At 42.1% G+C, this 25,689-nt stretch overlaps 1 protein-coding gene and 1 long non-coding RNA gene across 6 annotated transcripts in view; one reads left to right on the top strand and one right to left on the bottom strand.

Moving 5' to 3' along the window:
- The window catches only part of LOC115936041 (uncharacterized), a 31,775-nt gene extending 8,560 nt beyond the window's left edge, over positions 1–23,215 (bottom strand). The window contains exons 1-2 of the long non-coding RNA XR_004071620.3: positions 23,121–23,215; positions 22,180–22,260 (exon numbers count right to left, since the gene is read on the bottom strand). This is a non-coding gene — a long non-coding RNA (uncharacterized lncRNA). The remainder of the gene's footprint in view (positions 1–22,179; positions 22,261–23,120) is intronic.
- The window catches only part of DNMBP (dynamin binding protein), a 132,906-nt gene that overhangs the window by 59,607 nt on the left and 47,610 nt on the right, over positions 1–25,689 (top strand). The window contains exon 1 of one of the 5 annotated variants that reach the window (XM_019035491.4): positions 18,986–20,813. The exons of the other annotated variants lie outside the window; for them this stretch is intronic. Coding sequence (XP_018891036.4) covers positions 19,658–20,813 — 1,156 coding nt within the window. The 5' untranslated portion in view covers positions 18,986–19,657. Of the gene's footprint in view, positions 1–18,985; positions 20,814–25,689 lie in introns of those variants that run through there. 5 annotated transcript variants of the gene reach the window in all.

Here is a 25,689-nt window from a genome sequence, read left to right as displayed (position 1 = left end):
GTTCCAGCCTCCACCTGTTACCTAGTTCCAAAGTCATTTCCACATTTCCGGGTATTTTTTAAGCAGTGCCCCACTTTACTGGTACCATTTTACTGTATTAGTCCATGTTCACATTGCTGATAAAGACATACCCAAGACTGGGCAATTTACAAAAGAAAGAGGTTTAATGGACTTATCGTTCCACATGTTGGGGAGGCCTCACAATCATGGTGGAAGTCAAGGAGGAGCAAGTCACATCTTACGTGGATGGCAGCTGGCAAAGAGAGAGCTTGTGCGGGAAGACTCCTGCTTTTCAAAACATCATCTTTTGTGAGACTTATTCAGTCACGAGAACAGCACAGGAAAGACCTGCCCACCATGATTCAATTACCTCCTACCAGGTCCCTCCCACAACACGTAGGAATTCAAGATGGGATTTGGGTGGGGACACAGCCAAACCATATCAAATATATAGGTGGGAGAATAAAAGACTCCCAAATTTCAGGTAGCAGGAATTTCCCAGTAATGGTACTTTTTAGAATTAATAGTGTTCCATGGAAAATGTTATGTCTTCTGTGCTTAAGAACACTGCAGTGTTTTTATTTTTATTTTTTGTGTGTGCAGTGTTTTTAAATGGGTAAATGGACTGGTACTACATAAAACTGGTGTTCTTTTTTATTCACCAGACCTTCATTTTCAGAATTAGTTTATTCAGCAAGCGTTCTGACTTTTTAAAAAAATTGCTGTTTAGTGCTGTGAAAGACTTAATGTGGGTGTAGTCTATTTCAGGAAGACTTTGTAAAATTTGAATCCACCAAATACAGTATTGGGTATGTTAATGTTGATTTGATTGATTTCTCAAAAGGTGTTTTGATAATATCTATTGCTAATATGATAAAATTACTTATTCCTTGCAGTAACAGCCAATTTCTCATAAGGTCATTTTTTTCTGTCTTCATAAAAGGTGTATCCAACAATATAAGCTATCCCTCAAGAGGTGGAAATTAACCAGTTTGAGCACCAGACATTACTTCTCTAATCTGGTTCTGTATAAGTTATAATTTTAAAATTTAAGGCCTAAGATTTAAAGAACTTTCAATATAGCATTTATCTAATTCTGATCAATATTATATTTAGTTGTTAATATGCTTACTGAGAAGACAGGTTTTATCTATTATTCAGTGTGTCATTTCCCACACACCTGGTATGATGTTCTATACATAGTAGGGACTCATATACCTAATGAAGGGAGTTGAGTTTAACTGAATTGATTTGAATTGAATTGCCTGCTCTACCTGCCAGAGTTTTCAGAGATCTCCTACTTCTGTTGTTACTTTGAACTGGTCTACTTGGGACCTGGTAATCAGTGCAGAGATGGCAGGCCCCTTGTCAGACCAGTGCTGTGCCAGACCCACAGTGAGGTTTTTAGTGTAGCTACTGCCTCTTCTTAAAACTCTGCATTTATTTATTTATTTATTTATTTATTTATTTATTTATTTATTTATTTATGAGACGGAGTCTCACTCTTGTTGCCCAGACTGCAGTGCAATGGCGCGATCTTAGCTCACTGCAACTTCCGCCTCCCGGGTTCAAGCGATTCTTCTGCCTCAGCCTCCCGAGTAGCTGGAATTACAGGTGCCCGCCACCACGCCTGGCTAATTTTTGTATTTTTAGTAGAGATGGGGTTTCACCATGTTGGTCAGCCTGGTCTCGAACTCCTAGCCTCAAGTGATCTGCCTGCCTTGGCCTCCCAAAGTGCTGGGATTACAGATGTGAGCCATCATGCCCAGCCTTGGTTTTTATTTTCTTTCCATATGGTAAGCATAGCTGTTTTATAGTCTGTGTATGATTCCAAGATATTCAATGTTAGTGGGACTGTTTTTGATGTCACATGGGTTCTCATTCTTGTGGTCTAGGCTCTTTGCGTGTCTGGTTATCTTACCGTGTGCTGGTCATAGTATTTGGAAAATCTTAAGAGTTGAGGTGAAGACACCTGAACTCTAGAAGGAATTTGCATTTGTTTCTGTCAGTTGTTTGTAGTCAACTAATGTTTTCAAATTCCTGAAGGATAATAATATTTGAGATTCAGGAGTAAGAAGTTGGAATTCCTGGGAATTCCTAAATTATAACCTTGTATTTTAAAAAACTTTTACTTACACATTCTTGAATAGTAGTAGAGATCATAATCAAAGATGACAAGTTTTCCTGTGCTAGTATTATACTAACATTTTCAGAGGTTTTATATTTGTGTATGATAAATGCACAGTTTGTTGTTGTGAGCCACAATGTCGTGATATGATTATATATTTTAATAACGTGTAAAAATATTCTCTACGTGATAATAGACTTTTTTAAAGGACTTGTTTTTTGTAAGAGCTGTTTTAGATTAACAGCAACATTGAAAGGAAGGTACAGAGATTTCCCATATCCCGTGCCCCCACAGATACATAGCTTCCCCTATCATCAACATCGTAAAAACATTCTTAAATTTCATTTTTAAATAATTTTAGATTTATAGAAAGCTGCAAAAATAAGAGCTTCCATATACTTCGCTCAGCTTCTCCTAACCTTAATATCTTACACACCTACAGAAGATTTATAAAATCAGAAAATTAATGTGATAATGTAAAACATTAAAAGAAGAGCATTAGTACAAGATAAATGTCAAAACCTATTTAAAAATTGAAAGAAATACCACAAATATTTAGTATTTTAAATTACTCTTAAAATAGAATTTTATTTTAACTTTTAAATGTTAGATTCAGGGAGTACATATGCAGATTTGTTACAAGGGTATATTGCGTAATGCTGAGGTTTGGGCTTCAATTGATCCCATCACCTGTGTAAGAGAACATAGTACCTAATAGGCAGTTTTTCAACCTTTGTCTCCCTCCCTCCCTCCCTCCCTCCATTATCCTGTAGTCCCCAGTGTCTGTTTTTCCTATCTTTATGTCCATGTGTACCCAGTATGTAGTTCCCACTTATAAGTGAAAACATGCGATATTTGGTTTTCTGCTTCAGCCTTAATTTTCTTAGGATACTGGCCTCCAGCTGCATCCATGTTGCTGCAAAGGACATGATTTCATTCTATTTTGTGGCTACATACTATTTCATGGTGTATATATACCAAGATTTCTTTATCCAGTCCACTGTTGATAGGCACCTAAGTTGATTTCATGTCTTTGCTGTAGTGAATAGTGCTGGAGTCAACTGAGTGCAGGTGTGTTTTTGGTAGAAGAATTTTCCTTTGGGCATATACCCAATACTGGGATTGCTAAGTCGAATGATAGTTCTACTTTTAGCCCCTTAAGAAATCTCCAAACTGCTTTCCACAGGGGCTGAACTAATTTACATTCCCACTAACAGTGTATAAGTGTTCCCTTTTCTCTGCAACCATGCCAACATATCTGTTATTTTTTTACTTTAATACCCATTCTGACTGGTGTAAGATGGTTTCTCATTTGGTTTTGATTTGCACTTCTCTGATGATTAGCGATGTTAAGCATTTTTTTCATATATTTGTTGGCCACTTGTATGTCTTCTTTTGAGAAGTATCAGTTCATGTCCTGTGCCCAGTGTTTAGGGGGGTTGTTTTTTTTCTTGTTAAGTTCCTTATAAATTCTAGATGTTAGGCCTTTGTTGGATGCATAGTTTACATATAGTTTTTCCCAGTCTGTAGGTTGTCTGTTTACTCTGTTGATAGTTTGTTTTGCTGTACAGAAGCTCTTTAGTTTAATTGGGTTCCAGTTGTCAATTTTTGTTTTTGTTGCAGGTTGCCTAAGCCAATGTCTAGAAGAGTGTTAACTAGGTTTTATTCAAGGATTTGTGTAGTTTGAGACCTTACATGTAAGTCTTTAATCCATCTTGAGTTAATTTTTGTATTTGGTGAGAGATGGAAGTCCAGTTTCATTCTTCTGCATATGGTTAGTTTTTCCAGTACCATTTATTGTATAGAGAATTCTTTCCCCATTGCTTATTTTGGTCAACTTTGTTGAAGATTACTTGGTTGTAGGTGTGCAGCTCTATTTCTGGATTTTCTGTTCTGTTCCATTGGTTTACATGCCTTTAAATAGTATTTTAAATACACAGAGCATTAGTTGCTCTATCTGATAGTGTTGATCTTTGTTTTGTGACTAATATTTCATACATCAAAAAAAGGTTTTCATTTTATGTTGATGTTGGTGGAATTGTTAAGTGTGGAGCTGGGCTCAGTGGCTCATGCCTGTAATCCCAGCACTCTGGGAGGCCGAGGCGGATGGATGACTTGAGGTCAGGAATTTGAGACCAGCCTGGCCAACATGGTGAAACCCCGTCTCTACTAAAAATACAAAAAATTAGCAGGGCATAGTGGTGTGCACCTGTAATCTCAGCTACTTGGGAGACTGAGGCAGGAGAATGGCTTGAACCCAGTAGGCAGAGGTTGCAGTGAGCCAAGATCGTGCCACTGCACTACAGCCTGGGCAACAGAGCGAGACTCCGTCTCAATTAAAAAAAGAAAAAAAAGCATTTCTGGGTAGGGCTGTTCGGTTGCATGTTGTCTCATGAAAACTCATTTTCTTTTTAATGTTGAAAACATTTTTTCTGCTTCTTCTGATTGTGGCTTTGCCATTGAAATTGATATTGCTTGTGCTAATTCAGATTTTAGATATGTTCCTGATTTTGTGTAGGGATATTTCACAGCAATATTCATATCTCTTTTGCATTTCTTCTGTTAAAACATTTATAAAGAACTATATAGCAAATATTAAGCAGTGGAAAACACTGGACAAACATTACTGGGTGGTTTTCAAATAATGGAACATTTGCCTCTCTGAGCAAGATTAGCACTATACAGAATCATGTGTCAGAATTGCTAAGGACTTACTTTGTTTGCAAAACTTTATTTCTTAGACTACCCTTATAAGATCTGTATAAAGCATACTATACAAGTAAGCTTATTAATCTTTATTTTATTTGCAAGAATGACTCACTGTTGGCAACACACAGGGCCATGAGCACACACTCTTCTAAACACATGTATTACATAGCAACAACTATGAGCAAAGCTAACTGATTAGACCCTGGCCCTCCTACCCACTCTTGTCCTCATTCCCAGAAATGTCACTTTGTAACATTTTACTCCGCGTGCCAGTATTCTCTGCTCTTGCGTCAACTTGACATTGGTGGATTTCTTTAAACTCTTAATGTCTCTGCATTTATTGTTAGGCTTTATTCTCCCAGGAGAATCCTAGTACCTTCTCTCGTTTTCTAGAGTCCTCAGCTGATTTTTTTTGTTTTTTTTGTTTTTGATTTAGAAAGACATATAAATTTCCTAAGAAATGCTGAGAAGGAATTTCCACATGGAAACAAACACTAGTCATTCTCAGCCCAGGTCCAGCTTAAACCAATTTCAAGGCTCAGTGTACCTTGTACCTTGGATGACCAAGGTATCGGAACTCAGCTGTAATTTAGCAAGAGGGCTGGCCCAATTCCGATTTGCCCTCGGGAGTTCTTTAGGATCTTAGCTTATTACAGAAAAGGTCTCCTTTTAGATTTCTATTTAAAGATTTTTTTTTTCTATGAGAGACTGATCCAAATAACGTAGACTTCAATTATTGGAAATAAAAAGTCCAGTATTAGTTTTAGATAAGCCAGTCTTTGGCTGTAACTGAGAATTAGGAGTTTTAAATTTGGAATTATCATCTAGAGTCAGGGTAGAATACTAGACAGTATTTATGATTGCTGTGTGTTGGGGAATGAAACATCATTTTGTGGGCTTCCGTGTGGTATTCAGGTCAATCACTCATTCATCCAGGAAATACTCATTTATTTTTACCATGTGCCAGGCACTGTGCTAAGGGCTGGGTACATAGCGATGAACATTATAGATGTGCTCGCTGGTCTCAAGGAGCTTCCAGTCAAATGAGTTGCTAATTAACAAGTTAAGGTTCAGATCTCAAGCACACTACCTTCAAGTCTGAACAGGCTGACTTGCAAAGCAGTAGAAACATTAAGAGTTAGTTCTCAGACTTTCAGGTTTCCCAGTACATATTATTTTTAGAAGCTCTGATCAGGACTACCTAGTGCTACCCTATCTCTAGGTGAGGTTCACACACCTGAATTTGAAAAGAGGGTGTGCATTCATTTCTTTATTCAGTGTATATTTCTTGAGCACACACGATGAACCAGGCACTGGCTACACGTTGATTAATTTAAAAAAACATAGTCATATTATCATTCATATTTATGTGTGTTTGAAACCCCAGTGATCATATTGATATTGACCTCTACAGCTAATTATGCTCTTTCCTGCTGCCTTGGAATCATGACCAATGGCTACTTTCGGTGTGGGTCAGTTCCGGAACCCCATTGTTCTAAATCAGTGCAGTGGATGCCAAACTACAGAGTGAGTCAGGAACCTTGCTCCTAAACTTTCCTCTTTCTGGCCTTTAAGGTAATGTCAAAGGAAGGTTGACCAGAGACTCTAAAAGTAATTTTCAGTGATGTCTGTTGCAAATTAAATCAGAACATGTTTTTCAGGAAAATAATATTTCCCCAGTCTACTGGGTAGCATCTAAGATGCACTAAAGACAGCCAGTAGATTAACAAGCTGGAGAATGACTGATATGGAACAATAACATCTTTATACTAAAGTGATACGTAATATTCTAGACAGATTTTTAAAATTTTAAAGTGTAACTGTTTTATATGCAGAAGCAATTTGTCATTCTGCAGCCTCCTTGGAATCCCTTAGGTATAAGAATTATTTCTCAGCCGGGCATGGTGGCTCATACCTATGTGTGGCAGTTCATGCCTCCCAGCCCTTTAGGAGACCAAGGTAGGAGGATTGCTTCAAGACCAGCCCAGGCAACATGGTGAGACCCTGTTCCTAAAAGAAATACAAAAATAGCTGGATGTGGTGGTGTACACCTGTAGTTCCAGCTACTAGGGAGACTGAGGTGGGAAGATTGGGTGAGCCCAGGAGGCCGAGGCTGCAGTGAGCTGTCATCATGTCATTGCACTCCACACTCCAACCTGGGTGACAGAGTGAAACTGTCTCAAAAAAACAAACAAACAAACAAACAAAACCACACACAAGAATTCCTTCTCAAACTAGTAACAGATAATAGAATTAAATAGCCAAATCATTCTGTGTTTTTTTTTTGTTGTTGGTTTTTTTTGAGTCACAGTCTCGCTCTTGTCACCTAGGCTGGAGTGTAGTGGTGCAATCTCAGCTAACTGTAACCTCTGCCTCCCGGGTTCAAGCGATTCTTCTGCCTCAGCCTCCTAAGTAACTGAGATTACAGGTGCCCACCACCATGCCCAGCTAATTTTTGTATTTTTAGTAGAGACTGGGCTTTGCCATGTTGGCCAGGCTAGTCTCGAACGCCTGACCTCAGGTGATCCGCCCCCCTCAGCCTCCCAAAGTGCTGGGATTACAGGCGTAAGCCACCACACCCGGCCCATTCTGTGGTCTTTCAAGATAATGAAAGTTTATGTAAAGGAAATAATAATCTTTCTTTCTAGTTTGTCAGTATGTAGGAAAAAAGCAAGTATCTTCAACTTGTGTAACATCTGGTTGAGGGTGTTGGCTCAGTAAAAATGAGCTCAGAGTTACTTCTAAAGGATTTTATCCTAGTATAAGACAGCAGCCATCATCAGAACCCGTTCATAGGCTATGTTAAGTCAGGAGAGAAACTAGTTTCTGATTTTAGGATGGATGGTTGAATGTATGTCAAGAAATGTAGCTTAGAATGGTGAACTGAGGTATAATTGACCTGTGAGTCACTGTTCTTAGCAGTTTGTAGGATGGCCTTGTGAACATTTCCGCACTCTCAGCTCCAGGCACAGGGTGAAGAAGCTGGAATGCATTGAGGTACTTAAGTATCGGTTTCAGATTTCACTGAGGCTTTGCAGCATCGTACAGGAAAATAATTCATCTTCAGATAGCCTGAGACCCTTAGTTGCGAGTGTTCCCACCATCACACCCCTATCTGAGCTGCTTGCTGCCTTTTACTGTTCACTTTACCAGATGTAATAAGACCCAAAAGACAGGACAGTCATCAATCAACCAGTATGATTGAGCTCCCACTGTATTCCAGGCAGTGCTCTCGAGTCACAGTAGCATTCTCTGCCCTCATGGGAAAAGACAAGCAATAAGTAAGTAAAACTCTAAGTATATTTTTTTTCCTTTTTGTCAGAAGGGAAAACAATCTATGGAGAAAAGAAATCAGAGAAAACCTTCTGAAAAATAATGTTTGAGTAAGATTGTTGGGGGCCAGCCAAACCATTTCTGGGGGTGGGAGGCATCATTCCAGACAGATAAGACAGCAAGAACGAGAGTATGTTAGATGTTTGAGGAAAAGCAAGGAGACTGGTTCAGCTAGAGCAATGGCACAGTTGTAGTTCATCATTTAGGGTAAGAAGAGAAGTTACTGGAAGGTTTTGAGCAGGGGAATAATATGACCTGACCTACAATTTAACAGAAGAGAATAGACAGAAGAGACACAGGGCAGAGGCTGAGAGACCAGTTAGGAGGCTACTGCAGTGACCCAGGCAAGGGATGGATGCCAGCACCTTGGACCAGGATGGCAGCAGTAGGGATGATGAGAGGTGCTCAGCTCTCAGCATATTTTGAGTTAGAGCCAGTAGGACTTTTTGGTGGATTAGATGTGAGGTATAAGAGACTGAGAAGAGGCCAGGCGTGGTGGCTCATGCCTGTAATCCCCGCACTTTGGGAGGCCAAGGCGGGCGGATAACCTGAGGTCAGAAGTTCAAGACCAGCCTGACCAACATGGAGAAACCCCGTCTCTACTAAAAATACAAAATTAGCTGGGCGTGGTGGCACATGCCTGTAATCCCAGCTACTAGGGAGGCTGAGGCAGGAGAATTGCTTGAATCTGGGAGGTGGAGGTTGCGGTGAGCTGAGATCGTGCCATTGCACTCTAGTCTGGTCAACAAGAGTGAAACTCCATCTCAAACAAAAAAAAAAATTGAGAAGAGTCAAGGGTAACCCTGAGGGGTAACCCTGAGGTTAGGCAACTGGAAGGATTAGAGTTGCAAGTAGCAACCACATTTCTGGTCATATCAATACTTCTTGAATTCCTGCTGTGTGCCAGTTAATTGGGCGTATAGGAGAATATGATCTAGAACTTAGCCCTGGGGCATTCCAATCTTTAGGAATATGGAAGACAAGGGAGATGGGCCAGCAAAGAAGAAGCAACCAGCCAAGGAGAAGGAAAGCCAAATGGAAAAACGGTTTCACGAAGGGGCAAGTGACGCCAGGTGCGGTGGCTCACGCCTGTAATCCCAGCACTTTGGGAAGCTGAGGCGGGCGGAGCACTTGAGGTCAGGAGTTTGCGACCATCCTGACCAACATGGTGAAACCCCGTCACTACTAAAAACACAAAAATTAGCCAGGTGTGGTGGCGGGTGCCTGTAATCCCAGCCACTCGGGAGGCTGAGGCAGGAGAATCACTTGAACATGGGAGGTGGAGGTTGCAATGAGCCAAGATCGCGCCACCGTACTCCAGCCTGGGTGAAAAAGTTAGACTCTGTCTCAAAAAAAGAAAGGGCAAGTGACAGGATCAGAAGCTGCCAAGAGGCCAAGTAAGGCGAAGCCGCCAAAATGACTGTGGGATTTGGTGACCTTGTCAAGAGCAGTTTCACTGAAGGGATGATATTGGGATGCAAGCCCTATTGGAGTGGATTAAAGAGAAAATGAGAGGTAAGGAAGACAGGCATTGAGCATTTAGTGTGCTCAAAAGTCTTTCGAAGAGTTTTGCTATAAAAGAAAGCAAAAAAACAGGGTAGTGGCAGCAGGGGACGTTGGATTGAGGTGCCAGCGGAAGTCGTTTGTAAGATGAGAAACATTAGTACGCGTTCATAAGCTTACGGGACTGATCCACTAGAATGGGCACATTGAAGAAGCAGGGAGAGGAGGCCTCACTGCTATTAGATAGTGAGTGGTCAGGAGGGGAGGGGTCTGGCAAGCCAACAGAGAGATTGGCCTGGGATCAGAGCAGGGACACTTCCTCCATTGTTAAAGGTGGGAGGCAGAGTGTTTGGGTTCACAGGCAGGTAGCAGGGTAGGTTTGATGGTGAAAAGGTGAAGAAACAAGCCTAGAGAGATTAAATAACCTCCCCAAGATTATACAGCTAGTAAGTGGCAAAGTCAGGATTTAAGTCCAGGGCTATCAAAGCCTGTGCACTTAACCTCTAAGCTAGATTGCCCTCTACCTAGCATCTAGCCTGTGCCAAATAAATGCTACATGCATTGATTCATTAAACATTTAAATACCTACTGTGTACCCCATTGTAATCACCCAATGGGTTCTTCCTGCCCACTGCACAAACAAAACCAATTCACTGAGGCCATTGCATGAAGAAAGAGTGATTGACATGCAGCTGGCCACTCCATGTGGGAGATGGAGTTACTACTCAAATCAGTCTAAAAAATGCAGAGGTTTTTCCAGGGCAGTTTAGCGGCCAGGGGGCTAGGGGAATGGGTGCTGCTGATTGGTTGGGGATGCAACCATAGGGATGTGGACAATGGTCCTCCTGTACCAAGTCCCTTTCTGGGTGGGACCACAGGGCTGGTTGGCAGGTCCAGGTGGAGCCATCAGTCCTCAGAAATGCAAAAGCCTGAAAAGACATCTCAAAAGATTAATCTTAGGTTCTACAATAATGGCGCTATCTGCAGGGGTGATTGCGGAAGTTGCGAATCTTGTTACCTTCTAAATAATGGCTAGTAATCCTTTATGTCTATATCTTAGCAGAATTAGGCTCCTCTCATCCTTCTGACTTGGTGATCTTTCATTATTTTTACAAAAGTGGTTTAGTTTTGTGGAAGGGCTATTTCCATTTCAACTGTAAACTAAATTTCTCACACAGTTGGCTTAGGCCAAGCCCAGGAGTGATCAAGGACAGTTTGGAGGTTAAAGACAAGATGAGGGTTGGTTAGATCCAATCTCTTTCATTGTTATAATTTTCTCACTGTTATAATTTTCTCAGTGTTATAATTTTTGCAAAGAAGTTTTACCATCTACAGAGCTGTGCTAGAGATAGGAAGACAAGTTAGACCATCCTTGCCCTCAAGGAACTTTCAGTATAATAAAAGGAGGTAAGCAAGTATAATGAAGTAACAGCATAGGTTAGCCAAGAGAGATATTTGCAAGGTGCTCTGGAAAATAGCAAGAACTATAGGAATCAGAATGTCACTGGGCAGAGTCCTAGAGAGTGAGGAGTTGTTGACCCTCAGAGTGGAGCAACAACATGGGCAGTCACAGAGGAATCCACAAAAGTTTAGGGAGTTACATATTCTTGCTCTTCTTTTTTTTTTTTGGCACACTTTTCTCCCTTTTTTTCCTTTACCCTTCTTCTACCTTCTCTGTCTCTTCTCTCTCCTTCCAAATCCTGCTTCTCCATCCTCACTTCTAGAATAGGTGGCAGTCTGTCCACTCTGGGCATCACACAGATAGTCATGATGGCCCACCCACTAGGAGCAAATAGCAAACATCACGGTGAGGTGGTGCTTCAGGACTGCTGAAAAGAGCCAGTGGAGTGTGACTGTTGTGTAAAGTGAGAGGGGGTGCTGAAGGAGGGATGGTTGTCTACAGGGTTCTATTTCACCAGCAGTCCTACCATTGAGAAAAGTAGAAAAGTCATCCTCCCTTTTTCCTCGGCCACTTTCTCTGTACACAGATTTATTACTCAAAAATGGCAACCCATTCACAGCTTTTGTTTACATCTGAGTCATAGTAGTGTGGAGATAAAGCTGAGGGAGTTTACCTCTTTATGCAAACTGCTTATCTTTAATGTCCTAAAGGCAGTCGGACTTAGAAAAGGTGGGGGAAGCCCCCTTTTGTAACCAACTGTTCGCTCTCCACTTGCCCAACTATAATTTCTTTTTTTTATTTTTTGAGACGGAGTCTCACTGTGTCACCGAGGCTGGAATGCAGTGGCACCCATCTTGGCTCACTGCAACCTCCGCCTCCCAGGCTCAAGCGATTCTCATGCCTCAGCCTGCTGAGTAGCTGGGATTACAGATCCTGCCACCACACCCAGCTAATTTTTTGTATTTTTAGTAGAGATGGGGTTACACCATGTTGGCCAGGCTGGTCTGGAACTTCTGACCTCAAGTGATCTGCCCACCTTGGCCTCCCAAAGTGCTGGGATTACAGGCCTGAGCCACCACACCTGGTCAATAATTTCTTTTTATAACTAGGATCCTTACCTACAATTTAGTCCTCTCTTTTTATCTCTTCTCTTGGTTGATTAGGTGTATTTTTCTTATCTTGCTAGCTTTATCAAAGATATCAAGTTGCCAGAGAACTTTGTTTTCCATAACAGAGAAAGTTTAATCTTTTAATTGGATTAGAAATAAGCAAGATCATAGAATTGTAGACTTAAAGTGGCAGAGAAATCATTAATATCCACATTTCCTACATAGGAAAGTGACAGCCAAAGAGGGTAATCATACCTGAAAACTGGTTATTAGCAGAAATTGAACTTCTAGAAGGCAGGTGTCATTTCCTCATTTGGTCTCCAGTGCTCTCTCTGTTACACTGTTGCTCTGTTTTAACTCGTGGTGAAAGCTGTCCTCCGGAATAATGTTGACTTCCTATTGGTTTGGTGAACCAAGTCACAATCTTTGTTGGGTTTAGGTGATAGGTTGTAATGACTGAGTCACTCAGTGCTGGGCTGTCTTGTGTGTCACTGCCATTCTGTGTGCTCATGGTGGTTGGCTGGTGAGGCCCAGCTGAGGGCAGGGTTGGTCGGCCAGGACTGGAAACAAAGAGGGAATGGTGGTGTTGGGGTGTACATGGCTTGCCTCGGTAGTGGTCCACTTTTGAATTAGGCCAGGATACTTTCTATTTGTTTGTTCACTTGGTTTGAGAGAAATTAAGATTTACTGTGTTTTGAGATATTCTTCTTAGTCTAGTGCCATGAAATCAAACAGATCTGCGTTCAAACTGTGGCCCTGCCATGTACTAGTTTATGTGATCTTGGACAGGTTATTCACACTCGCAGATTGTTTCTTTATCTGTGGTAAAACAAGTATAATAAATACCCTCCTTGGAGGGTAGTGAAAATGGAAAACCTCTACCATCTTCCTAGTGCTGATCGTAGCCCATAGTACACACTGAAAACATGGTAGCTGCCGGGGCTGTTGCTGCTGCTGCTGTTGGTTGAGGAGGTACAAGGGACCAGAACAAGTGGACATCAGAAGGTTTGACAATATAGAGATTCTTCGGGTCTGGTGCACCTGTAGTCCCAGCACTTTGGGAGGCCAAGGTGGGCGGATCACTTGAGGAGCGATCAGGTCAGGAGTTCAGGAGTTCAAGACCAGTCTGGCCAACATGGTGAAACCCCATCTCTACTGAAAAATATAAAAATTAGCTGGGCGTGGTGGCAGGCACCTGTAATCTCAGCCACTTGGGAGGCTGAGGCAGGAGAATCTCTTGAACCCTGGAGACGGAGAGGTTGCAGTGAGCCAAGATCATGCCACTGCACTCCAGCCTGGGTGACAGAGTAACACTCTGTCTGAAAGAATAAGAAATAAAAGAAGGTTTGACAATCTAGAGTTTCATTTCGGCTGGGCATGGTGACAAATGCCTGTAGTCCCAGCTACTAGGGAGGCTGAGGCGGGAGGCTCCCTTGAGCCCAGGAGTTCAAAGCTGCAGTGAGCTTAGATCATACCACTTCACTTCAGCCTGGGCAACAGAGCAAGACCCTAATTCCAGTAAATAAATAAAGGCTTATTCAGTAAGTCAGTAAAGAATCCAAAAGGCATGTAATAGCACATCAAGTATTTGAGGAAAGCAAAAATAAGTTGTGAGGGAAAATAGAAACATGGATTGTTTGAGCCTGCAGTGAGCTGTGATGGCACCACTGCACTCCGGCCTGGGCAACAGAGTGAGACCGTGTCTCAAAAAAAAAAAAAAAGAAAAAAGAAATCTTCAGTAAAGGGTTCTTTGTTGGAGATGAAGGGTATGGGCAATGAATGTTCAATCATGTTCTCCAGAGGCCTTCTTGAACTGTCCCTATCCTGAAAATATATTATAATGAGATCTTAAAAGAAGGTACCAATAATCACCACTTTTGTTTTTGAAAATAACCAATTTTCAGGTTATCCTCACAAAACGTAAGCTGAACAGTTAGCATCTGTCTTATTGTAGAAGAAGTCGAGGTAAAGAAAGGATAAGAGCACAGTATATGTTTCTGGAAAAATGAAATTAAAATTCAGTTCTATATGATTTATGATTTAATTTTGAAAAAATTACTCTAATTTTATCATCAATTGTTTTATAACAAACTCTTAATTATCTGATTATAAGCTATTCACCTGTAGATTATCTATTTTAATCTTACAGTTAGATTAAAGTTAATCTTACCTATACTTTTATAGTTAAAATTTCCTTCTCAGTACCCAAGTCAGAGGGGTTCAAGGAATGCACCTGGCCTAGGTAAAATAAGATCTGGGTAGCAAAGCACCTGGCAAAATCCTATGAGTCATTTTATAGTCAAGCACATTGGAAAACCAGGTTATCTTTTATGCTCTTGATTTTTATATGCTCTTGATTTAAAAAAAAATTAGGCCAGGTGCGGTGGCTCACGCCTGCAATCCCAGCACTTCGGGAGGCCGAGGTGCGCGGGATCACCTCAGGTCAGGAGTTCAAGACTAGCCTGGCTAACATGGTGAAACCCTGTGTCTACTAAAAATACAAAATTAGCCGGGCGGCGGGGTGCACGCCTATAACCCCAGCTACTCGAGAGGCTGAGGCAGAAAAATGGCTTGGACGTGGAAGACAGAGGTTGCAGTGAGCTGAGGTTGCACCATTGCACTCCAGCCTGTGTGACGAGAGCAAAACTCCATCTCAACAACAATAAAAAAAAATTTAAGTCTACTCAGGCAAGGTGGCTATTGCCCGTAGTCTCAGCTACTCGTGAGGCTGAGGTGGGAAGACTGCTTGAGCCCAACAGTTCAAGGCTACAGTGAACTATGATCGGACCACTGCACTCCAGCCTGGGTGACAAAGAGAGGCCCTGTCTCTAAAAAATAAAATTAAATAAATAAGAAAAAAAAACTAAGTCTGTCTTATATTCCCAAGTAGGTTACAGTTCCTTAATGGTAGGTACCACCTTCTCTTTGGTATCTCAAGAGTCTGGTATGATGCCTTTTGCATGGCAAGCACTTGATGTTCATTTGCTAATGATGATTATTCTTCAACTCCAACTCCCAAATAAATTCATTACATTCTGCTTTCCAAACTCACTTCTGCTGCTAATTTCCTTTTTTCTTCTAATTCCTTCTTTCAAAATATTTCCTCCCTTTTTCTTTTCTTTTTTTTTTTTTTTTTTTTTTTGTGGAGACAGGGTCTCACCCTATCACCAAGGCTGAGTGCACGAGTGCAGTAGTGCAATCATGGCTTACTGCAGCCTTGACCACCCGGGCTCAACTGATTGTCCCACCTCAGCCTCCTAAGTAGCTGAGACTACAGGCATGCGCCACCATACCTAATTTTTATTTTGACAGGGTCTCACTATGTTGCCCAGGCTGGTCTCGAACTCCTGGACTCAAGTGATCCACCCGCCTCAGTCTCCCACAGTGCTGGGATTTCAGGTGTGAGCCACTGTGCCCGGCCTCTTCCTTCTACTAATTGCTCTATGCTACGACCCTGGTCCAATTCCCACCATCTCACCCTTTGAAATCTTGTCCCCAGGCATTATTTCTTCAAGTCTACCAAATGATTCCTGACAAATCAAGATTACAAATGTACCAGTTTTATCATCTCCCTCCCCGGGCCAAACTTTTACCATGAAGCACAAGGAGCCTACTGCTAATGGCTTCTTCCTCAGTAATCCTATTCTTATTACCCAAAATATATAAAAAATAAATTTGCTCTGGACACTCTCTGTAGAGGTTTACTGAGCTACCAAAAGACTTATGCTTTCACCCCAAAGCAAACTTACATTCATGATTATCCAGTCACAACTTTCCCCTTCTCCAACTATCCAGTATTATCTCACCTATGATATGAGACCCTATTCCACACAAGGAGGTTTTTATTGTTATGAAGCCACATCATTATTAACCCCAAAGCCTTACTCCAGTTACACTGTCTCTCCATCTGAAACCTAGGCTTGCTTCTCTAAAAAACCTTAGAAGCTCACATTCATCTTGGCTGTCTATAGCCTAGAAAAGAAATTATTGTCTACATCATGAATTCTGACACTTGTATTTTTATATACTATACAGCACCTAACATAAGATTTTAGACTTAGAGAGAGGTGCCCAAAATATTTTCACAAATTTGATATTATTTGGTTTCAATGTTCCCCCAAAATAGGGTCTTGGTCCTGTATTTCTACATTCCTTTAACTTATGATTCCCTATCCCTTGGTCAGAAGTTGGGGTCCTAAAAAATCACAAGGCTGGGCACAGTGGCTCACGCCTGTAATCCCAGCACTTTGGGACGCCGAGGCAGGGGGATCACGAGGTCAGGAGATTGAGACCATCCTGGCTAACACGGTGAAACCCGGTCTCTACTAAAATTACAAAACTTTAGCCAGGTGTGGTGGCGGGCGCCTGTAGTCCCAGCTACCAGGGAGGCTGAGGCAGGAGAACGGTGTGAACCTGGGAGGCGGAGCTTGCAGTGAGCCGAGACTGTGCCACTGCACTCCAGCCTGGGCGATAGAGCGAGACTCCGTCTCAAAAAAAAAAAACCAAAAAAACAAAAACAACAACAAGTGATTTTTCCCCCTCTGGCCCTAAGGCCATCCAGGGAGAACACAGAGGGAATGCACTGGTGACTGACTGCTGTTCAGACACAATGGGCCTCTTGGTGAAGGGGAAGAATAAAAGCGTGCCATAACTCCCACTCTGCTGGCTTTGAAATCAACTGGCTTTCTTAAAGCTGTAGAATTATGCTATTTTCCTTGTTTTGCCAGATCCCCCTGAACCCATATAATAAGGCTTGTTTTCCTATCTATTTTCAACAGGATAACTGTTTTGATAAGCTTTATTACCTGATGGATTGCTATTTTATTGGTTATTTCTACACAGTAAAGGTGAATCTTCAAAAACATACACAACTTAGAACCTGGAAAGTACTTTAGAGATTATTTAGTTCAATACCCTTTTTATTTTAAAATTCATTTGATTATTATTATTTTTTGAGACAGGGTCTCAGTCTGTTACCCAGGCTGGAGGGCAGTGGCTCAATCACTGCTCATTGTAGCCTTGACCTCCCAGGCTCAAGCGATCCTCCTGCCTCAGCCTCCTGAGTAGCTGGGACTACAGGTGTGTGCCACTGTGCCCAGCTAATTTTTTTTTTTTATTGTGGAGATGGGGTCTCATTTGTTGCCCAAGCTGGCCTCAAACTCCTGGGCTCAAGTGATCCTCCCACCTAGGCCTCCTAAACTGCTGAGATTAAAGGTGTGGGTCACCATATTCTGCCTCAATGCCCCTGTTTTATAGCCCTGTTAGTGAAGCGTAAGTCTCTGTTTTTCATCAGAAAGAGTCATACAAGCTATTCCCCTGGGATCCTAGGTGATTCCTTAGGAACGGATCACTTTTTCCATTAGATTGGTATCTCCAGAATAACTAGTGGTCATTCCCAGACTTCTGAAATACCAATATGAGGAACTCCTGCACGAGCAAGACCAGATTTTGAGAACAGAAAAATAGGAAGTGTGGTGACCCTTAGGGTCAGCCTGAGCCTTTGACTCATGCACGATTAATCCCAGCCACACTGCTTGTTTCCTCTGGTTGGATTTTTTATTTGAACAGGAAATGCATTAGGAATAAAATGGTAAAAAGGAGTGCAGGTCTTCTTAGAATCGGATATGAGCAGTCTGACTGCAGTCCTGGGTTCCTCACGGACTCCTTTTGGGCTGTCTCTAAATGCCAGGGGAACTATGTGCTTTATGCAGCCTGACCACGTATAGTATTTTATTCAGGTTTCCATACGAGCCATGTCAGAACTTCTTTCCTGAGAGCTCACATTCATGGCATCACAAATTTACAACACATGTGCTTTGACTGATGAATACCACTGGTCAATTTATTTTTTATTGGCCTTTTGTTTGAGGGGGCATCTAGAAACATGCTGGGGGAATCCGAGGAGTCATTGTGGCCAACCGCCTCATTTTATTGATGGGTAGATTGAGTTCCAGAGAGAATTAGTAGTTACCCAAGAGTAAACATGTAATTATTAACAAAGCATATAAGGCAGTTTTCCTCAGGGTTCTGGATATTATTTCACAAATAAGGATTAAAGTTCAAGGAATCATTCCTAGATATCCAAGAAATGACCAGACAGCTAAAAGAGTAATCTTATTAAGGTCTGTCTCTTAGCATGTGTTTCCCGTGCTCAAAAACCTCATGACTCTGCTTTCCATTGAATAAAATAAATGTCATTGACGTCCTCTGGGGTCCACCCCAACCTATCTCTTCAGCCTCCTCTGTTATTTTCCACGTATTATATCCTTCAGATGATTTCCCATTTCTTAGTGCTCCATATGTGAAGTCTGCAGAGATCCTGCTTCTCCTTGAAGTCACTGTTCACATCCAACCGCTTCCCTGAAGCCTCCACTTGCCATGCCAGGGACTTTGCTTTGGTGCTGTTGCTGTTTGTCTTCGCTCCATAGCACTTATCACATTAGATCTTTCTTTAAGCGTGTTGCTTCTGCATTGTAAGAGGCGGGGACTAACTTGTTTGTCTTTTTCTGTTCCACAATGCCTCCTCTATGATAGGTAACCATCTAATATTTGTTGATTTAAATAGCCATTTACCTGCCTTTTTGATTTCTGGCCTCATTTTCGACTTCTTAAATATGTTGTATGAATTAACTAGAAAAGAGGTTTAAGAAATGAATGTTTTTGATGCTTCCCTGGCATGACAAGTATCTGGGAAAATGTGAAAGCATACCTAACTCCATTCTGGGAAGAATGTTTACGCTATAAAATCACCTACTCACCAGATCAAAGTAAAAGGAAGTACTTTTTCTTCCTTCAGTCGTATGACTAACTGTCTGCAGGTGGGAGCTTCAGCAGCTTGCGACTGGAGTGTACACTAACTGGTGACTTGAATTCCAGAAAAGCAAAGCACTCAGAAGAGTCCTGCCTCTAAGGGATGAAGTCCTGAAAGGTTTCAGATGTTCAAGGATTAGAAAGGTGGACTTGGAGGATGGGGAATGGAGGTGCAGCTTGAGAAGGAAAGCACTTGTTTATACCCCTGGTGGCTTACTAAAGGATTAAAGAGGCGGGGGAGACTGATATATGACCTGACCTGGACTTCTAAAGGGGTGCTGTTTCTCTTTCACACGACTTTTCCTGCAAAACCTTTAGAGTAGCAGAATGCCTCTATCTTCAGCAAGTAAAGCAGCCAAGCCAGTTTGACCAGCTTGAGGGAAACACCAAACAAAGCTGGCAACTCCAATCACATGCATACTAGTTACTCATTATCTTCTGGCCTCTGGAGAAAGATAGAGTAGCTCGCTGATTGGATCCTGAGGTTGAAATAACTCCACATCTCACTGCGCTCCGACTAGAGCAAGGAGAAGAGTGTCCGGAATGCTTGGGAGACATTTTAAGCAGGACAAATCCAGCCTTAGGCTAGACTGCACCTGTCCACAGCCCAGCCCAGGCCCATGGAAAAGAAAAGTAAAACCTTTGTCTTTAAGCACATAGAATATGTGTGAAACCCAGAAGGCTAGAAAAGAAAGGGAAGTGGAGGAGAAAAGGCACTGGGACTCCAGCTGGGAGTATGAAGACTACGGGAGTGTACGGAAAAGGAACCTTACAGTGCTGGATGGACTCTACAGAGAAAATGACTTGGATCCCAGGTACTGGGCCAAGGGGCAGCATCGGCCCTACAGAAAAAGGGATTGTGGATACTGGGATTTTGAACAGAGTGAACCAAGCTATATGGACTGTGGGGAAGCACACGAAGGTGGAAAGGGCTGTGTGTACCACGGAGGTCATGATGGTTATAGGAGTCCAGAAAATGTAGATTATGAGAGTCTCAGCCCTGGGATGAAGGATAATTCGCCTACAAGAAGCCCAGATGTGACCTCAAAAGCTGGTGGATACAGGGAGGCAAATGGCTACTCAGACTGTAAGAATCTGAATTATAATCCTGAGGACTCTAAAAAAGCTGAACAATTGACTGACTGTAGGGGTTTGGATGATTCTTCAGCGAATTTAGGTCAACCTCAGTTGTGGTATATAGACCATGAGAATGTTAACCATAATCTTGAGGATTGTCGGGCAACTAATTTTTATTGTAGAGAACACAGCAATTTATATCACATTCCTGGGAGTTATCCTGATGGTCAGCCTGTGAGCTTTTCAGATTCGAATGGTGTCAATGAAGATAAGGAATTTATCAAATACCATGAAGGGGACAGGAATGTTCATCAAAATGACAAAATGTATCCCAAAGCAAAGACTCATATTATGGATCAGGGTGATTTTGATACAGAAAATAAAGGCTATGATGCTTTATTTGCAAACTGTGCATATAAATCTCGTAATTCCAGAGGAACAGATTCTCTCCATCAAATGGAGAATTTGGAGTATAATGGCATTGACATACCAAGAACAAAGGCACATGGGGGCAGCGGGATCCTTCTGGATGGTCTGCAGACTCAGTATACCAGGGGAGAACAAGGAGGACATCGTTTGGGGATTCCTCAGAGCTCGTCATTAGAGAAGAACATCTGGCATTTCGAGGAAGAGAAAAAATTAAATGGCCCAGAGACTTGGAGAAGGAATAGTTGTCTCCGCCGCACAGCACCCAGCACCCTGAGGCGCTCAGAGTTCATGCAAAACAGGAAGAAAACCCAAGGTATGAACTCAGCCAGCCTTCTTAAGATAAAGCATAAAAATAGATTTAAAGGGTAGTTATACCAGGTACTAGGAGCACTTGTGTTCTTAAGGAACCCGGGCCCTGAACTTCTTATCAAGTGCACCTTGAGTGAGAACAACCTTAGAGATTTAATTACTTTGGAAGGCATTGTACAGAGCAAGAGTATATATACAGTGCTAAAAATATGCAACATTTGGACAGCGCTCTCGTGGGAACTTTTATTTACGCTTCCTGGTTTTTTCAGATGTCTCTAATCTCAAGTATCTTTCCTTTCTTACTTTCATGTTTTTGTTCATCTTGTCGAGGCAGCAAGTTTATTATCAGGGCATCAAGCTAAAATTCATTTTCCTGGCATGTTTTTTTTTTTTTCTCTCAGTCTCTACACTTCTTTGGACATTAATGGAAAAGAAGACTTGACTTTATTTTTATTTATTTATTTTTTTGAAACAAGATCTCATTCTGTCCCCCCGGCTGGAGAACAGTGGCACAGTCATGGCTGACTGCAGCCTCAAACTCCTGGGCTCAAGAGATCCTCCCACTTCAGCCTCCTGAGTAGCTGGGACTATGGGTACATGCCACCATGCCCGGCTACTTTTTTATTTTTTTTGTAGGGGCAGGGTTTCACCATGTTGCCCAGGCTGATCTTGAACTCCTGGGCTTGAGCGAACCACCCACCTCTGCTTCCCAAAGTACTGTGATTACAAGTGTAAGCCACCATTGCCAGGCCTTCATTTTAATTTTTTTTTTACCGCTCCTTTCAGAGCAGGGCTACCCCATAGGCAGTGTGCCCAGAGTAGCCCTAATTTGTTTTATAGATTGTTCACTCCTTGACATTCAGGAATCTTAAGGGAATGATGAGTACTGACACTCTTGTGGATTCCAGAAGATTATTTCTAGCTTTCAAATCACTTCATCTCACTGAGCCTTAACTACGTTGTCTGTGAAATGAGAATATTAGGAGTCTTTTATCATGTAGAGATTCATTCTTTCTTGCCATTATATCTTTTCTTCAATTCTCATAAGTGAGCTTTATTTCTACTGTGTTATTTTTATAATTACTGGACTCTCTGTTAAACCTTTTGTGTGTGTGTATGCTGTATGTTGTCTTCATGCCAAACGGCCTTTCTGGTTCTGGCCAATTTTGGGGTCCAGGCTGTGACCAGAGGATAAAGGTTAGTCAGAGAATGGGAATGATCTGAAAAATCCATCTCATACCCTCCCCTTAAGTGGAAAGTTTCTCGTCTAGGTCTCCTTCAGAATGGGCTGGCTGGTTAGATTTGTACTAGGGGCCACCACAGACTGAAAAGATAAGCCTGCTGTGGTCCTGGGATGGCCGGTGGTTTACCTGGTGGTCTTCCAACATGGGCTTGACTTAACTTGAATTTCCGGGGCACCATTTTGGACCTAACAGGCTCTTAACCTGCACCTATAAAGACAAAAATGAAACCAAACCCAGCTTTAGTTGGGAGGCTGAGGTTTTTAGCAGCTAGTCATTTTTTCCTAGGTGCATTTTCTCTCTGAAATGATAGGGACTGGATAACTTCTAAATTCCTTCCAGCTAAAAAAGAAAAAAGTCTGATTCTGTGATTCTTTATATTGGTTTTTGTATTGTTCCTCTTCCCTTCCCCCCACATCTGTTCCTTTGGTGAACTTTGTTTCCTATCTTTAGTTCCTTATTGTATTAAGCCTCCCAACTGTAATCAAAGTGTGTTTATTCTGTTTGACTTAACAGGAGTGAAACCCTTCTCTCTGCAGTGTTGTAATGTGCCCTCTGATCTCCCTGAAACCAGCTCGGTTCCACCCAATATCATTTCCATTTCTACAACTCTCTTTATCTTTGAGGACTTAACTTTTGAAAGTATATTCATATTTAGTTCACCCCTTTTTGTACGCCTAATATCCTTCTTGACCTATAACAAATTCTGTCTCTACTAGAAATCTTTCAGCATTCTAACGTTCTTTGTTAGCTCTCTCACGCCATTGCCCTTCCTGAATATTACAAGGGAACACTGTGTAATTACACAAAGGAACAAGCATCAGAGTTGGTCTGCCTTGAGTTCAAATCTCAGCTCCACCATTTACTAAATGGCCTTAACTTGACAAAAATTACTTAAGCTCTGGGAGCTTCGGATTCTCAATTTGTAAAGTGAAGATAATACCTCTCTCATAATGAGATAGAAAAATAAAACAGTCACATATCCGGAACATAGTAGGTGCTCATAAATGGCCATTTCTTTGTGTTTTATCTGCCCACCTCCCTTCCCCTTTATAAGTTGCCCCACCCACCTGTCACTCCATGGTTTCTTCTCTGAGTTCCAGATTGATAGTCCCTGCTCCCTGTTGGACATCTACCCCAGACCGTAAACACTTCAAGTTTGATTGTCTAAGTGGAATGCCCTGTCGCTTCCTCTTCTCCCGTCTTCCCCTTGCCACCCCTCCTCCATCTGAGACAGAGCTCTGTTCAGTGGCTGCTCTCCAGCCTCTCCCCCAGGCAGGAAGCCAAGTTTTCCCCCAGGCTTTCCTTTCTCACCTGCCTGATCAGTCATTCTCCTGAGGCCTCCATCTGAGGTTTTTTAGGGCAGGTCTGTTAGGGGTTTGCTCTTAGTCCTAGGGTGTGGCCCTCTAGTTCTGAGAGGTGGGCCTTATTCCTAAGGTGTGGCCCTTCTGAGGTTTCAACAGAAAACTGGAAGTGTTTATTGAACCTCCTAACTTGGAGGGACTCAAATTTCAAACTGTGTCTTCCCAGAGCCAGACAGTTGGTGAAGATCTATCTGCTGGGCTCTTCTGGCCTCCAGCTTTCCACGGGGTTCCTTGGAGTCTCATCTCCTGCATGCACAGTTGAAGGATTGAGAGGCATTTCTGCACAGATTTTGGGGCTCTCCTCTCTGCGGCTTACTGTTTTCCAGGATTTCCCCCTTAATAGCTAATGTCTTCAGAGCCCCCAGACTGGAACCTTTGGCTGCTCAGCCCAGTAAGATTGCCCCATGTGGGCTTTCTTCTTTTGCTTTATTTCCCAGCGTGCTAAAAGACTAGGGAGTGCCCTGAGGGGAGGACTGGAGACAGGTGCATCTTACCTAGTTTGCTTCCCTTGTTTTGAGTCATATCCCCTCCAAATTCTGCCTGCTTTTGATTGCTTTTCAGTGCCTGCATATATATAGTTATTTTTTAAAATATCTGTCAGAAGGCTGAGGTGGGAGGATCACTTGAGCCTGGGAGGTCGAGGCTATAGTGAGCTATGATGATGCCACTATACTGCAGCCTGGGTGACAGAGTGAGACCACGTCTCTAGAAAAATAAAAGTAAATAAAAGTTAAAAAAATAAATCTTGTAAAGTGTTTTTGGTAGTTATAAGTAGGGAGATTAGTACAATGTGAGCTACTCTACCATTACTAGACCAAGTGTGGGCACTAGGGTTTTGCACTTGCTAATAACATACGTGGTTATGATGAGAAGGGGACCTGGTGTTTCAAATTCCACGTTACCTGTTTTGAATGTAAGTAATATTAGGATATCTAAATGAAGAGCTCTTACAGAGAAAACTATGAAACTAGAGAGGGCTCTAAACAAAACTAGAGAGGGCTAAAGGTTCAGGGTTGGAAGGCTACAAAATAGGAGCCTCTTATGTTATTACTGGAAGGAAGCTTATATAGCCACAATCCCATGTTTTTGTAAATAATGGGTAGCCACTCATGACTGGGTCTTGAAGTCTATTTGGGGGTTGCAACCAGCAGTTCTGAAAAATAAAAGTAAATAGAAAAAACTTTCATACTACATTCTATGTAGTAAAAGTAAGCATGTAATACTTTGTGTATGTGTATGTGTATAGACATAAATGTATTATGTAAATGTGAGTTACAGCCTAAAGTGTGGGTCAGGCCAGGCACAGTGGCTCACGCCTGAAATACCAGCACTTTGGGAGGCCGAGGTGGGCAGATCACTTGAGGTCAGGAGTTTGAGACCAGCCTTGCCAACATGGTGAAACCCCCTGTGTACAAAAATACAAAAATTAGCTGGGCATGGTGGTGGGCGCCTGTAGTCCCAGCTACTCCGGAGGCTGAGGCAGGAGAATCGCTTGAACCCAGGAGGTGGAGGTTGCAGTGAGCTGAGATTGTGCCACTGCACTCCAGCCTGGGCGACAGAGTGAAACTGTGTCTCAAAAAAATAAAATAAAAAATAAAGTGTGGGTCACAGTAAAAAATGTTTGAAAAACACTTAAATACAACCCATTTATTTTATAAATGAAGAGATAGAGCTCAGAGAAATTGAAATGTGTTTCCAAGGTAACTGGGTCAAGGATTAGGGCAGGAATAGAATCTGGCTCTCTTGACACCTAGACCACTGCTTTTCCAGCATTGCCACATTTGAAGGCAGAAGCACAGCCGTAGATTGAGTCTGCAAAGATGAATTTAGAATATGAGAAAAGTGTTAGGTATTTCTCTGCAGAGTGCACAGAAAAAAAAGTGTTAGGAAAGTCGGAGGCTGCCAACAGAGGTTGCAACTATATTATAGACAGCAGAGGTGCAAAGGTGCAAGAGAGGATATGGACTCAGGAAAGACCTTTGCATTTGGTAGGTTGGTGGAGGGTAGGAGCAGGGGCACAGAGCATATGACAGGGAGTTTAGGAGGGCAGTGGTGATAAGGATATGAAAGCAGTCCCTTAAAAGTTGGGACGGTAATTGCTGTGGAGCAGGAAAATCTTCTGTTTTGTCTTTCTCCCAAGATAAGAAAAACCTGCATTGATTTGAAGGCACTTTTGCGAAGTAGTACACAGACAGCTCAAAGTTTTTAGGACTCTGGTATTCAAGATTTCTTTTCATTGCAAACATGTGAACATGGTGTCTGTTCCAACAGTCTG

This window comes from Gorilla gorilla, chromosome 8 (assembly GCF_029281585.2).
Source record: "Gorilla gorilla gorilla isolate KB3781 chromosome 8, NHGRI_mGorGor1-v2.1_pri, whole genome shotgun sequence".
NCBI lineage: Eukaryota > Metazoa > Chordata > Mammalia > Primates > Hominidae > Gorilla > Gorilla gorilla.
This window is presented reverse-complemented; position numbering and strand designations above follow the sequence as displayed.